The sequence below is a fragment of the Chlamydomonas reinhardtii genome, chromosome 13 (assembly GCF_000002595.2).
Source record: "Chlamydomonas reinhardtii strain CC-503 cw92 mt+ chromosome 13, whole genome shotgun sequence".
In the NCBI taxonomy this organism is placed as follows: Eukaryota; Viridiplantae; Chlorophyta; class Chlorophyceae; order Chlamydomonadales; family Chlamydomonadaceae; genus Chlamydomonas; species Chlamydomonas reinhardtii.
This window is the reverse complement of record NC_057016.1, coordinates 1,497,361-1,511,611: the sequence shown is the minus strand read 5'-3', so window position 1 is coordinate 1,511,611 and position 14,251 is coordinate 1,497,361. Positions and strand designations below refer to the sequence as shown.

Genomic DNA, 14,251 nt, shown 5'->3' with positions numbered 1-14,251 from the left:
TAACATTTAACTACTTGATGAATCTCGATCCCTTGACAATGACATGCCCAGTCTTGACTTGATATCAGGATGGCGGCATCGTCGGCACTCGCAGTGCACCTTCTTCTGACCGGTCAGAGTGATTTTGCTTGGGACGTGGTCAATCAAGAGCAATGCTGGTCATCCTATTTAGCGGCTGCGGCTCCCGCTCGCGGTGAGTACAGATGCCGGTGCCGAATCGATCTGCTGCGTCATGTTTTGCTCATGACAACATTCATGTTGTCACAAGCATACATGTGGACGCGCTGTCAGGACTTGCAACTGGGCAAAGCATCCATCCCCCAGCCATCGTCACCGTAACGTCCAGAGAGGAAGGTCTGCGTGCTCACTGTCGCCCCCGTTTTGCGCCACTCTTCGTCGCTGGCTACGCAGATGCCGAAACCTGGGCTGCCGGCATGCGCGCCCGCGCCGCCCGGCTTGAAACTGTGGGCCATTTGCACTTGGCGGTGTGTCACCTGCTGGCGGTCGGAGATGTGTGGCCCGCAGTACAAACCTACATGTGAGCGGGCGCCCTGGGTTCTGAAGCAACACCATTGGGGACATGCAGGCATGGCCATATTGGCGGTGGTAGTGTGCGTGGGAAACGGGGATGAGCTGCGCTTGGGTGCAGCTACAGCCAGCATCCCTTTTAACAGCTGGTACCGAGGTCATTTGGCATGTGAATGCCCCAAATCCCCGCAGGCGCCACGGCCTGCACCGTGACGCCCTGGCTTTGGCTCGCTGCCGCCTGGACCCGGCGGCAGATCCCGTTTTTGGCCGCCTGCTACAGCAGCTGCTACAGCTCCGTGTGCAGCCCGACAGCGTGCTTCGACAGCACGAGCAACAAGGTGGAAGGCAGGAAGTCGCGACGCAGCCGCCGGGACAGCCCGCGCCTCAGGACGATGAGGCCAAGCATAGTGATTTAGCGACTCAGCTGGCAGAGGGCAGCGGGGTGAACGGGCAGGGCGCGCCAGGCGCTTTCGTCCCTGACGACAGCCAGGTTGCAAAGGCGGCCGACGTCGGAAGTGCGCAGCCGCCGGCACACTTGGCTGCACCCACAGAGTCTTCATCTGCGGTTGCTGCAGCTGCTCGAGACGGCGCCTGCCCACCGGCCAAGCGCCCGGTGGCAGGCGGCGGCACTGCCGGGGGGCAGCAGCAGCAACAACCGCCGCAGGCGCGGCCGGTGCCGGCTGAGGCGCTGGCAATGCAACTGCTTTTGGTGGGTCGGCCGCTGCAGGCGGCACAAGCGCTCCAGTCGGCGGGTGGGGCGTCAGCACTCGCGACCGCGTCACTGCTATGTGCACGGGCAGCAGCAGCGGCCGGCGCAGCCGCTTCTGTCGGAAGCGGAGTAGCACCGGATGCGGCGGAGGCCGAGCCCATGAACGACGAAGTTACACGATTGAACTACAAGGTGCGTCACGATTACAGGAATGTAAAGAGGGCGTGACGTGGCCTTGCTTGCACCGGTCCTTTGATTCTCTCGAGTTGATTTGCAGCACCTCAAGTACCCGACAAGGCTGTGCTCGCTTGTCGACATATTAACGTGTAGCAGTGCCTCTGACAGGCTACGCTGGCGCGGCTTGGCCGAGAGTGTGCAGTGGCGGCACTGCCGGCGCTGCTCAAACACGCGGTAATGGACCTAGCAGCCAAACCAGACGCCAGCAGTATTGATGTGCACGGTAGCAACAGCAGCGGAGCAGAAGCTGCCGGCGCCAGCGGACGCACCGCGGCGGCGCGCGCCGCCGCGGTAACGGCTGCATGCGGTACGGTGCAGGCTGCGGCGGCGGCCTGGGGCGGTGCTGATCTGGAGGCGGCTCACTGTTGCGCTGGGCTGACGCGGGTGGTCCGGTCGGCGTTGCTGCACCCCGCATGGAGGGCGGGCGGCCCGGGGGCTGTAAGCGGCGCTCCTCAGGCGCACAGTGGGCCAGTGGGCAGCGCAGCCGGCGATGTCGGGGGCACGGCGAGCGCAGCCCGCCCCGCTGTTGCAGCAGCGGAGGCAGGACGTGACACATCACGAGAAGCAGCGACATCGGGGTCACCCCCGGGCTCGCAGCTTGCTGCAGCTGGCCCGCAGCAGGCCAGCCTTGCCATCACCTTGTGTAATTCCGGTGTCGACGCCGCTGGGGCTGGAGCTGGAGCTGGGGCCGGCGCACCGCCAGCCGCAGCCGCGGCCAGCAGCGGCACTGGCGGCGCTGGTAGTGGCGACGGCGCTGGTTATGGTGGTGGCGATGCCGGCGGGGCGTTGGGTGGCAAGGGGTACGACGACGGCAGTGACAACGATGACGAGATGGCGCTGCTGGCGGCGAACCTGGTGTACCTGGGGCGAAACACACACGCCGCCGCCCTGCCGCGGAGCGACCCGGGCCGGCGCAAGGTGGTCACGATTGCCGCGCTCAAGCGACAACAGCAACAGCAACAGCAGCAGCAGCAGCAACAGCAGCAGCAGCAACCACCTGACGTACAGGGGCAGGGCCAAGCGCAGGAGGGTGTGAGAGGGGCGGATGGGCACAGCACAGGTGCCAGTGGCTCCGCAGCATCCACGTCGGATCTGGCGCCCGGTCGGGGCCCAGCAAGCGCAGCCGTGTGCGGGCCACTGCCCGCCGATGACGTTCTTGGAGCTAGGGCTCTGGCAGGGGTAGCCGTGGCAGCGTGGAAGGCGGCGCGTGCCGCGTGCCGGGCAGCGGCAAGAGGCGGCGCTGCTGTTGGCCATGACTGTGCGGATGAAGTTGGCGACGCACGGGCGGCGCTGGAGTCAGTGGCGGAATCCGTCGAGGCGGCGATAGGGGGGCCTCACGCCAAAGAGGCGAAGCGTGGCCGTATCGGAGCGGCAGCCGCACAGGCGCCAGCCATGCAGGCCGCTGCCATCGCTGCTGGAGGGGGCACTAGTACCGGAGGCGGAGTGACCACAATAGGCATAGCGGCTGCCGCAGGTGCACCCCCTGAAGCCGGGGAGCGGCCGACGGCAGCAACCCCTCACGATGGCGGCATGGATGCCGAGGCGGAGGCCGGCGCGGACGCCGAAGCCGAGGCAGAGGCTGACGACCTGGGGCCCGGCAGCAGCTCTGCATCAGTGGCTGGCTCTGCGTCAGCATCAGGGAAGAAGCCGGGTCGCCGCCAGACCTCAGCCGCTCGTGCGGCTGCCAAGGCCGCCGCAGCCGCAGGCGCCATGGCTGCGGCGGCGCTGGCAGCGTCCCTGTGTCGCCTGGCGGCATCTGCGGCTGCAAGCGCCGCGCCGGCGGCAGGCACAGGCTGCCCTCCCGCCTCCGAGGCGTCCGGCGAGCCGTCGCCAGAGGTGTTGGCGGCTGCCACGGAGGTGCTCGCTGCAGCGCGGCGGTACGCGCTGCTGCTACCACCACCTCCCCAGCCGCTTAGCGTGTTCTTGCCTGAGCCGTCGCCGCACCAGCAAGCGGGCAAGGCGCCCACGAAGGGGCCCACGGCAGGGCAGAAAGGAGCCGACAGCAAGGCAAAAGGCGGGCGCCAGGCGGCTCGCGGCGGCGCTGCTGGCAGCGGCGGTGGTGCGGCCAGCGGTGGGGGCAGCAGACGGAACGCTGGCGCCGGCGCTGCGGGCGACGGCACGCTGGGATGTTACGAGGCTGAGCAGGTGCAGCTTGGGCCGGAGGCGTCAGACCCCTCTCACCCCCTACACGTGCTGTACCTGTTGCAGCTGCAGGATGAGGGCTGGCAGGCAGCTCAGCGGCCGCGTCAAGCGGGGCCGAGCGAGCGAGAAGCGCGGGTGGCGGAGCAGCTGGGTGGCGACGATGTGACACCGGTCCACCCGGATCCGGATTTCAGCCCAGCCATGCCGTCCGGAAGCGCAGCGGCCGCACCACATGGACCCGCGCTTTCGCTGCAGCAGCTGCGGCAGCTGGCGGCGCTCTCCGCTTCGGCGGCGGCTGCCTCGGATGCGGCGGTGGCGGCACCCGCGACGCCTGCCCCCGACACGGATACGGACGAGGCCCCGCCCCCGCCGCCACCTCCGCCGCCGCCTCCGCCGCCATCTTTGCCTGCGGCAGAGCCCCCCTCCGGAGCTGACGGAGCCCAATCGCAGTCGCAGCGCCAAGAGCCAGGTGCGGCTTCGGGGGAAGCTGCGCCACCGCGCCGCTCTCGCCGCGTCTACACACGGGGGCGCCTTGTGGCGCTCAGGCTGCGGTCATTGCCGCGTAAGGGCTGCAATGAAGGGCTGGTGCCGCTGGCTGAAGTCGTGCAAGCCGCGGGGCTTGAAGGGCTGGCGGATCATGGGGGTGCTTCTGGGTTGGGGATCGAGGGTAAGGGATCAGGGGCGTCAGCGGGCCTGGTCGTGAGTGCGGCGCTGGCAGCGGCTCTGTTGCAGCAGCAGGCGGCAGGACTGTTGCGAGCGGCGTAGATTCAAATCGCGTGATGGATAGTCGGTTCGGACGCAGTCCTGCTGAAAAGCGGTGTAGCTGTGAAGGTTTGTTTTTGCCTGCATGGACTACAAGTTGTGCACCTGGCTGGCCCTTAACACATTCATCGTAACGTTGACACATGCAGTAATTCAGATGACGCCCCACTTCACCTATCGGGCAATTGCCTGGGGTGGGGGTCCCAGAGGCCAGAGTCTAAAGCGGGGAAGTCGCGATGGGCACGCGTGCAGCCAACCACTGCTAGGGCAAATTCGGCTTGCTGTCTCGAAAGTGTCTCCCTAGTACTAGATATACTATTAGAACACGCTTCACGGTTGAAAATAGGCCCAACCTGCGCAAGTTCGCGACTTCGACCTTAAGCACCCGCACAACTCCATACCAAGAAGTTTTCATATTGGCCTTACTTGTGTATATTGTTGTACCAGTGCTCCAGGCGTCGGCACCGCCCGCGCGACGGAGATGCGCTAGGCACAACTAGGCTTGCACTTTGAAGGAGGCACCAGGGCACCAGGGCACCCCAAAGCAGCAACACCAATGAAGAAGCTCTTTGGAGTTGGACCGGACCTCCTAGGCGACGGCAAAGTGCTCTTCGAATGGAGTCCCAAGGGGAATTTCCTAGCCGCGGCGGGCAGCAAGGTTGGTGCACAAGCGCAACAACTCCTCATGTATGTGGCATCGCATTAATACCCGGCATGGGTGGGCCTGGTCACGCAGAGGAAGGTCAACATTTTCGACCGGAACGGGCGCCTCTATGACGAGGTGCACTTCCCGCCTGCGGAGTACCCGAACCCAGACGGGAGAGCATGCGCAGCGGCGCAAATGCAGGTAAGCGGCTCGCTCTGCGGCCGACCGACCGACCGAGTTGCACCGCTGCGGCTACGCCTTACCCCGCTGACCCCACCTACTCGCTTGCTGCGCGCAGTGGGACCCTGCCGGCGAGCAGCTGGCTATCCTGCCGGCGGGCAACACGCATGTATTTATTTGGCTGGCCGGGAACAAGGAGGTGCAGAAGATCGAGTCTGAGTTCAAGGTGCGTGGCTGAGGGCAGGGTAAGGGGAGCAAGAGCGGAGCACTCACATTGTAGCAGTAACTCTAGTTACATCATGGGGTCACATCATGTGTGGCGGCGCGACCCAAGCGGAGGGGGGCTTATGTGGCGTGCTGGGCGCGCCAGTGTCTGTGCATGGGAGGCGGCCGGGAGCGGCTACGTCGGAACTCTGCTGGCTGCTCAGGTCGCCCCCTCTTATGTGCGCTAAGTTTCCTGTCCCTGTTGTTATCTTGTCCACCGTAGACCCAGGAGTTCTCCTGTATGGCCTGGTCGCGCAACGGCATGTACCTGGGCGTGGCCACGGTGAAGGGCAACGTCATGATGTACAATGCCCGGGAGCGGAAGAAGACGCCGCTGGTGAGGGAGGGAGAGAGCGGGCAGCAGCGGGCGCGGCGCGGCGGGCGCGGCGCGGCGGGTGGAGGAGGAGTGGAGGGAGGGGATGTTCGCAACGCGGGGCTAGGGGTGGAGGGGTGGGGTTGGGCGCCTGGGCGGGCTCGCGCGTGTAGTGGAGAGGGAGATGTGGGGATTGCGGGGTGTGACTGACAGGGGTGGTGGAGGCTAGGATGCGGGGAAGCAGTCCGGGGGAAGGCCAGGCAGGAGGCACGAATGGGGCACTCGGCTGCCTCCTGGCCCCCACCCTTCCTGGAGGCGCAAGTGCTAGGATACGGTGACAGGGTGCTGCTTCGGCTGCCTGCTATCAAGCGCTTGAACTGCATTCCTAAGGGTCGCTGCGCACGCATCTGCCTGCTCGTCTGCCTCCTCGACAATAGGTGGGCAAGCACACGAAGAAGATTGTGGCTGCCGCCTGGAACAAGGACAACATCATGGCGCTGGCGGGGCAGGACAAGACCGTCACGCTGACGGACGGCGTCACGGGCGACACCATCAAAACTTTCCACCTCAAGGTGGGCTTGGCCTGGGGTTGGGGCGTGGGGGCGTGATCAAGAACGGCGTGCGGGTCCGGGTTAGGGGTGTCCCAGGCCATGACTGTTGGCTGGGTTGTGTCCGTGTCCATGAGATTGTGTGCTTGCAGACGTGGAACGGGCCTCCGCGGCTTGCACGTCCCTGTGCGTGCTTGGTTGTCTGGCACACGATTTGACGGGCTGTGATGCCCTGTGCTCACAGGACGTGCCCATGGACCTGTGCGTGTCTGACAAGAAGGAGGACGGCTACTCGCGGCGAGAGGTAAGGGCGACAAGCAGATGACAGAGGCAGGTCTTCTCAAGCACGCACGTCCGGAAGCAAGGGCGGCAGCTGCCGTCATTGGGCTTGGCGTTAACATCCACCACGTACTGCTGCGCCCGCAGGAGAACACCTACTCGCTCAACATCAATCGGAAAACGCTGTACATCATGCAGGTGCGAAGAAAGTGCATTGCACGCTCACACCACGCGGCACCACACTGCACCGTATGCTTGCCACACCGTCATTGAGCGCCCACCCCGTTCCACCCATGCCCAAAACCACCCGAATCGCCCTTATCACAACCACCGCAACCACTACAACCACCACAGTGCACTGCCGAGGGCGACCGGCCGCTGGAGCTGGCGTTCCTGGACACCTACGGCCCCATCATGAAGCACAGCTGGTTCGGCGACGGCTACATTCTGCTGGGCTACAAGAACGGCTACGTGGCGGTGGTGTCCAGTCACAGCCGCGAGATCAGCGAGGAGGTGCACTCCGGGAAGTGAGTGGCGGCAGGGCGGCTGGCAGCGGGGCGCGGGGGCAGGGTGTTGTGGACACCGGGTTGTGGATGGGGCAAGGCATGCGGAGGGCCCAACACACGGTGGGAAATGTATACTGGGAGGGGTGGGGGGGGGGGAGAAGAATGTGCCTGACAGGTCTTCTCCCCTGCCCCTACCTCGGCGTGCAAACCCCCATCCCTGTCCCCACTGTACTGGCGCTCCACTTCCCCTCCGAAATCCTGCAACCCCGCCCTGCCTCCTCCCTGCCCCTCGGCGCCCACATCCCGCACCGCCCAGGTACCTGGACACGTTGACGGACGTGACCTACTGCGCCAGCCTGGGCCGCGTGGCCATGGCGGGCGCCAACTGCGTGCGTGTGCTGGACGCCAACGCCGACTACAACGAGATCAAGGGCGACGCGGTGGACCTGGACGCAAACCAGGCCATCGAGAAGGTCGGCTGGACCAAGGACGGCCAGGTGAGCAAGCTGAGGCGGACAAGGCGTAGGAAAGGGGAAAGGGGAAAGGGACGCCTGGCAAGGGGGGATGGGTGGACGCTTGAGACACGAGTAGAGGAGCCGGCGTGGGGCGGGGAAGAATGCATTTCGCGTACTTCCGTCGTGCTGAAGTACGTTGCCGTGGCGTTCGTGCGACACTGCCAGGTGCTGACGGTGGGCACGCACAATGGCTACATGCATTCGTTCCTGGCCTCGCTACCCATGGTGTACGACTTCCACGGCACCCGCGTGCTGTACCTGACCAGGTGAGAAAGAGAGCGTGCGGCAGGCACTGCTTAATGCGTTGGCCGCAGTGAAGTTCACAGCTGAAGGACCGCATTGTAGCAAAGCGTTATGCAAATGCCTGAATGCCGAACTTAACACACGCACGCACGCACACACACACACACACACACACACACACACACACGAACATCCGCATTTCGCATCTTACCACTTCCTTTCCACCCGCCCAGCTTGCTGGAGATGACGCTGCTGGACGTGAGCCGGCGCCAGACCGTGGCGCGCATTGAGCTGGAGAACGAGCCGGCGTTCTGCGGGCTGGGCCCCTCACACGCGGCGGTGGGCATGAACAACCAGGCCGCGTTCTACAGCCTGGGCGAGAAGGTGGGCAAGGTGGTGCAGCGGCGCGAGTACCTGGGCACCATCACCGCCATCAAGCTCAACGAGACGCAGGTGAGGGTCCGCTGCGAGGAGTGCGTGGGGGCCTGGGGGGACGGGGATAAGGAAGGTGGGGGCTGCAGCGTGTGGGGAAAGTGACCAGGGATGGTACGGCCAGGGGCGCTGGACTAATGGAGCACGCTGGTGCGAGAGCGGGCGGGAGGGCTTCGTGTGAGGGTTCCATGCTAGGTTGCAAAGTATAATCATGTATAATCATGTGCGCTTCTGTTTCCGGGTTACCGTCACCCACCCTGCGCTCCTTGCGGCACGATTCTTTAGGAATCGGAGTTTCACCCCGCTTCACGCAACCGACCCATTCCTTGCAATTCGTCTCCTTCCCTCCCTGCAGGCTGCGGTGCTGACGGGCGGCCACGTGGTGGTGCACCCCATCAGCGTGGAGGCGGGCCACGCCCCCGACGAGCTGGACGTGGTCATCCCGGGCCCCGGCCAGCCCGCCAACATCACGTGCGTGGCGCTCACGCCCACCTTCGTCATCACCGGCAGCCGCACCGGCACGCTGTCGTACTACCTCAGCCCGGACGTGACGCCTGTCAACGAGTTCCGCCACGACGACGGGTGAGCCCTCCCGGAACCCCGCTCGTTCATGTTGCCTTGCCATCACGGTGCACGCCAACGCAGCACCCCCTGGCCATCTCGTTGGGCTCGAGCACATAACCATGTCGTCCTCCGTGCCCTCTCTTTCATGCGCTCCGCAGCGGCATCGTGCGGCTGTTCCCTCAGGCCACGGGCGCGCGGCTGGTGTTCGAGGACGACAAGGGCGCGCTGCACCTGTTCAACCCCGTGAACGACCACGTGGTGGCCGTGCCGTACACCGGCCGCGCCGAGACGGTGATGTGGGACACGTCCGACACCAACGTCATGGTCATTGGCGACGGCACCGCGCTGCACTCCTTCCTCTACGTGCCCGTCAGGTGCGGACTGGGGAATGCTTGGCAACCGTATAGTATTGCCATGGAGTGGTGATGAGAGGACCGCAACGTTTTGGTGGAAGGTTACATCAAGCTTGGCGGTACCCAGGAAACGGGAGTGCGATTTAGCGCGCCCAGTCTGCTCGCCTCACAAACTGACCGCGACGACGGCCCACGCACCGCCCCCGCCCTGTCCATGCAGCCTGACGGGCCCGCAGGTGCAGGACCTGGGCAAGCAGGCGGTGCCGGCCACCCACACGCCGCTAACGGTGTGCAACGGGGTGGTGGGCTGCCGCCTCAAGTCCGGCGCCATGGACAATGTGACGCTGGAGAGCCACAAGATGCTGCAGCCCGGCGACGCCGTGGCGCGCGCTGCGCCCGCCAAGCGCTTCGCGGCGGCACTCAAGCTGTACAAGCTGCGCGACGCGGTGGAGTGCGCCAAGCAGCTGCGGCAGGTGAGGGCCTGGCAATGAGGGTCCATGTACGGTAGTGCGCCTGCGGTGACAGGCTGGGGCTTTTGGGAGCTCCTGTCCCAAGCGTGAGAACAAGACAGCCACCGCAGGTGCCAGGCACAGCGGCTGTCTGCATCCAGCGCAAGAGTGCTTGCGGCACAAACAGCCAATGTTTTCAGCGCGCTTAACACAGAAGCACACTGTGCCTGACTCTGCCTCAGGTTGAATCGTGGCGCACGCTGGCTCTGGCGGCTCTGGACGTGTTGGACATCGACACCGCCATCAACGCCTACCGCGAGATCGGCGACGCCAGCATGGTGCTGTCGCTGGAGCGCGTGCGCCAACACGAGGACCGCAACCTGCTGTCCGCGCACATCATGGTGCTTCTGGAGAAGGACTACGGCCAGGCGCAGGTGCGGAGAAGGGCTCGGCAGGGAGAAGAGCTTTGCAGAAGGTGTAGACTAGAAACTGGGATGACTGCGGTGAAACCAAGCCTCCACCAACAACGCCCAGTCTGCGTGATCGGTGATATGAGGTGCTTGGCTGATTGCTAACAGCCTCACTTCTGGTATTAGCCACCCATTCACCAACATCTCCCGATGGCATCCACGCGTGTACGCACGCAGGAGCTGTTCTTGCGATCCTCGGTGCCGCGCGCGGCGCTGGAGATGCGCATGGATCTGAAGCACTGGACGGACGCGCTCAAGCTGGCGGAGCAGCTGGACCCCGACGCCATCGCCACCATCTGCAAGGAGCATGGAGCCATGCTGGAGATGACGGGTGGGTTTCGGCTGGGCCGCGGGCGCTGGAAAGGGATGCAGATGCAGGGAGCGTGCGGAGGGTTATTTGAAAGGAACAGGGCTCGCTAGCAGTACTCTCAAACTGGGACCTGCCGGGGAAACCGCACCGCGTCTGAGCGCTCGCCAATTATTCTGCCATGTCCACTGCAGGCGAGTACAGTAACGCCAAGTCGCACTACCAGCAGGCGCTGGACGCGCTGGCGGTGAGCGTGGGCCCGGCGCAGCCCGATCTGGAGGCGGCGTGCAAGGCCGGCATCGCGCGCACCACGCTGCAGCTGGGCGACCTGCGCCAGGGCCGCCAGCTGGCCATGCAGCTCAACTCGCAGACGCTGTTCAAGGAGTGCGCCCTCATCCTGGAGGGCCTGCAGCAGCTCACGGTGAGGGGGGGGGATGGGAAAGGGGAATGAAAGGTTGGTCTCCGGGTACCCATGTTCATGCCGTACATGAAATGTGGCACGACGATGCGGGTGTGCTGACGTGCCTGCTCCGATCACTTCATTCACTTGGCATGCGCAGGAGGCGGCCGAGATGTACGAGCGGGCTGGCCAGTTCGAGCGCGCCGCCAGCATCTACATCCAGGTATGTGGCGCTCGCTTTACCCAACCACACATGGTGCACACGGTAGCAGACAGCCTACGTTTCCTCCCTGTCCTCTCCAATCACTCAACCAAGTAACTCTTGCCTCCGCCCTCTCGCCCCCCCTTCCTCGCTCCCCACCCGCAGACCAAGAACTTCGCCGCGGCCGCGCCGCTCATGGCCCGCATCAGCTCCTCCAAGCTGCAGCTGCAGTTCGCCAAGGCCAAGGAGGCCGAGGGCCGCTGGCAGGAGGCCGCCGCCGCCTACGAGGCCGCCGGCGACATGGACGCGGTGGTGCGGCTGTGCCTGGAGCGGCTGAGCCAACCGCAGCGCGCCTACGCCATTGTGCGCAAGACGCAGAGCGTGGAGGCCGCCAACCAGCTCAGCCGCTTCTGCCTGCAGAGCCAGGACTTTGGCGGCGCCGTGGAGTTCCTGCTCATGGCGGGCCAGATGGACCAGGCGTTCGACATCGCGATGGGGCACAACGAGATGGACACGTTTGCGCGCATCGTGGCGGCGTCCGCCAAGCCCGTGGACTACCAGCGCATCGCGCAGTACTACGAGAGCCGCGGCGAGTACGACAAGGCGGCGGACATGTGGAGCAAGTGCGACCAGGCGCCGCGCGCCGTGCAGCTGTACCTCAAGGTGGGTGCGTGTGCGTGTGCGGGAGCGAGCGGACCGCAGGGGGTAGAAAATGGAGACACGCTGGGGCGCTGCAGTGCCACGGACATCGCGGTAGCCGCATACCCAACCTGCCAAGCCCCATGTGCGCCATTCGCGCACCAGCCTAACACGGTACGGCTGGCCGTCACTGCCCGCCGCTGTGTACACGACAGGTGGGCACGAACCCGGCTCTGGAGAAGGCGGTGCAGGTGGTGGAGCAGACGCGCAGCCACCAGCTAGGCGTGCTGGTGCTGGACTACGTGAACGAGGAGAAGGACGGCACCACGCGCGACGAGTTCCGCTTCAAGCTCAACATCGCCATGGGCCAGTTCGCGGAGGCGGCGCGCGATGCGCTGGAGATGGCGCGCTTCGAGCAGGAGGAGGGCAACTACAGGTGGGGGCCCGGGAGCTCGTCTGTGCGATGGCATTTCATTTGATATCCGGGGACCAGACAAAGGGAAACGTGGCGGGGTACGACAGTGAGCGCGGGCTGCTTCTGATCAGCAGCCCACCCTGCTGATGCCCTTCTTACTTTACCTCCTCACCCATCACGTGCTCAGGGTGGCCCACGACAAGCTGTTCGGCACGGTGAAGCAGCTGGAGGCGCTCAACACCAAGCCGCCCGGCGAGCTGCTGCGCGCGCTCATGCTGCTGCACAGCTACACGCTGGTCAAGTCGCTCATCGCCATCAACGACCACACCACCGCGGCGCGTATGCTCGTGCGCGTGGTGAGTGCCCATGTCCGGAGGCTGGATGGCACTGGCGTGTTGGGCGCTGCCACGACGCTCCCAAACCTGTTAAGTGGCCTTGTCGTTCCGCATGCTGTCTGGCCGGCACCATAACATCGCCATGCAACCTGCTCGCCGTTCACGCAGGCGCGCAACATCTCGAAGTTCCCCAAGCACATCGTGCCCATCCTCACCTCCACCGTCATCGAGTGCCACCGCGCCAACCTCAAGAAGACGGCCTTCGAGTATGCGTCCATGCTCATGCGGCCCGAGTACAGGTGCGCGTGTGACGCCGTGGACCTGTCGATGATTGCGCGTAACAGCAGGCAACCCCGCAACGCAACTCTCTCCCGCTCCGCGCGCCCATGCTCACGTGAGCGAGTTGCAGGGCACTAGTTGGGCCCTCAGCCTGTTCATGGACCACGACCACTAACCAGCTGCTGCTACTCCACCACCCGTTCACCCCACAGGGACCAGGTGGCGGTCAAGTACAAGAAGAAGATCGAGCTCATGGTGCGGAAGCCGGAGAAGGACCCCGAGGAGCTGGAGGAGCCGCTGGCGGACTGCCCCTTCTGCAACATGCCCGGCCCCGAGACCGAGCTGCAGTGCATCAGCTGCCAGAACATCCTGCCCTTCGACCTCGCCACCGGTGAGCCCCGCGCCTCAGGCGCATGCCGCCGCGACCTGCGCACCCGCTGCCAACCAAGCCCCCATCCGCATCGCTGCGACTGCTCTATTGCACCGTTTTGCCACCACCGCGCCCCTCTGCCCATGCACTTACCTGAAGGCTTTTTGGGTTGTATGGTTTTAGGCTGAAGGCTGCAGCCGCACATGCTCAAGCCGTTGATGTAACCCATGCCCTTCCACTGCTGCCCCCCGCAGGCAAGCGCATGGTTCTGTCGGACTGGGCGGAGTGCCCGGGCTGCAAGTTCCCCGCTTCGGCCTCGCAGTTCATCCGCATCATCAGCGCCGAGGGCCGCTGCCCCATGTGCAACGACCCCGTGGACCTGGCGCACGTGCGCAAGGTGCAGGACCCGCTCACCAAGATCAAGCAGCAGCAGGCGCAGCAGACCAACGCCTCAGGTGGCGGCGCGTCGTAAGCGGGGTGATGGAGCGGCTCGAGCGGCTCGAGGGGATGGAGGTGGATGGGGGTGGTGGTTGGTAGGGAAAGGGTGAGAGCAATGGGCCAGGCGGTAAGGGTGGACGTGGCTGGGCGCTCATGAAGGCAGCACGTTGGTTCTGCGAGTGCGGGGAAGGGTTCGGGTGTGTGATGACCCGCGGGGAAGGAAGCGAAAGGTTGATTGCATGACGTTTGGCCACTGCGGCAGAGGTATACAGGTGAACACGCGCAGGCATGCAGGCTGAGCAGCCGTGTTCTGAGCTGCGAAGTAGCAGGTCACTACGGCCATGCCGTGCATACATTGGATAGCGTGCTATGAGCCGATACAGACATGCGACTGATCTTTGAACGTGAGCTGTCGTATGCGTGACATGCGTGGATGGGCTCGGCGCTGCGAGAGGCGCTGCTCCCTAGAGGTGCGACAGGAAAGGAAGGGCCGGACCTCAAAACACAACTGAAGTCAGTAGCTGCGCGGCGGGGCGGAGCATGTACATACCATACCAATCCTGCTGTAAGCTGTGACCTCCTCTAAGCGTGATCGGTGACTACCGTATCCAGGATCCTGCATCGTCAGAGCAACACTTCACAAGGGGGACGAGTTCCGGACAAGGGTTGACGGTCAGACGGTGCAACCCGCTTGCAGCCGCTTGCAACCACGCAGCTTGCAGGTAA

General features: G+C 64.7%; 2 protein-coding genes across 2 annotated transcripts; both read left to right on the top strand.

The window, feature by feature from the left end:
• The first annotated feature begins 2 nt into the window (after window positions 1–2).
• On the top strand, window positions 3–4,558 carry CHLRE_13g572732v5 (uncharacterized protein). Its single transcript, XM_043069398.1, has 4 exons — window positions 3–193; window positions 412–538; window positions 721–1,429; window positions 1,583–4,558. Exons 1-4 carry the CDS (start codon window positions 70–72, stop codon window positions 4,379–4,381), a joined length of 3,759 nt encoding a protein of 1,252 aa, XP_042917373.1. The 5' UTR covers window positions 3–69; the 3' UTR covers window positions 4,382–4,558.
• A 134-nt stretch (window positions 4,559–4,692) lies between these two features.
• On the top strand, window positions 4,693–14,106 carry CHLRE_13g572700v5 (uncharacterized protein). The gene is made up of 24 exons (XM_043069397.1): window positions 4,693–5,036; window positions 5,115–5,225; window positions 5,323–5,430; window positions 5,692–5,805; window positions 6,219–6,353; window positions 6,574–6,633; window positions 6,756–6,806; window positions 6,963–7,135; window positions 7,431–7,611; window positions 7,795–7,895; window positions 8,106–8,325; window positions 8,660–8,886; window positions 9,027–9,242; window positions 9,442–9,694; window positions 9,913–10,104; window positions 10,318–10,471; window positions 10,642–10,868; window positions 11,008–11,070; window positions 11,215–11,712; window positions 11,904–12,124; window positions 12,291–12,459; window positions 12,607–12,737; window positions 12,930–13,108; window positions 13,342–14,106. The coding sequence occupies exons 1-24, from the start codon at window positions 4,935–4,937 to the stop codon at window positions 13,557–13,559; spliced, it is 4,104 nt and encodes a 1,367-aa protein (XP_042917372.1). The 5' UTR covers window positions 4,693–4,934; the 3' UTR covers window positions 13,560–14,106.
• Window positions 14,107–14,251: the final 145 nt, after the last annotated feature.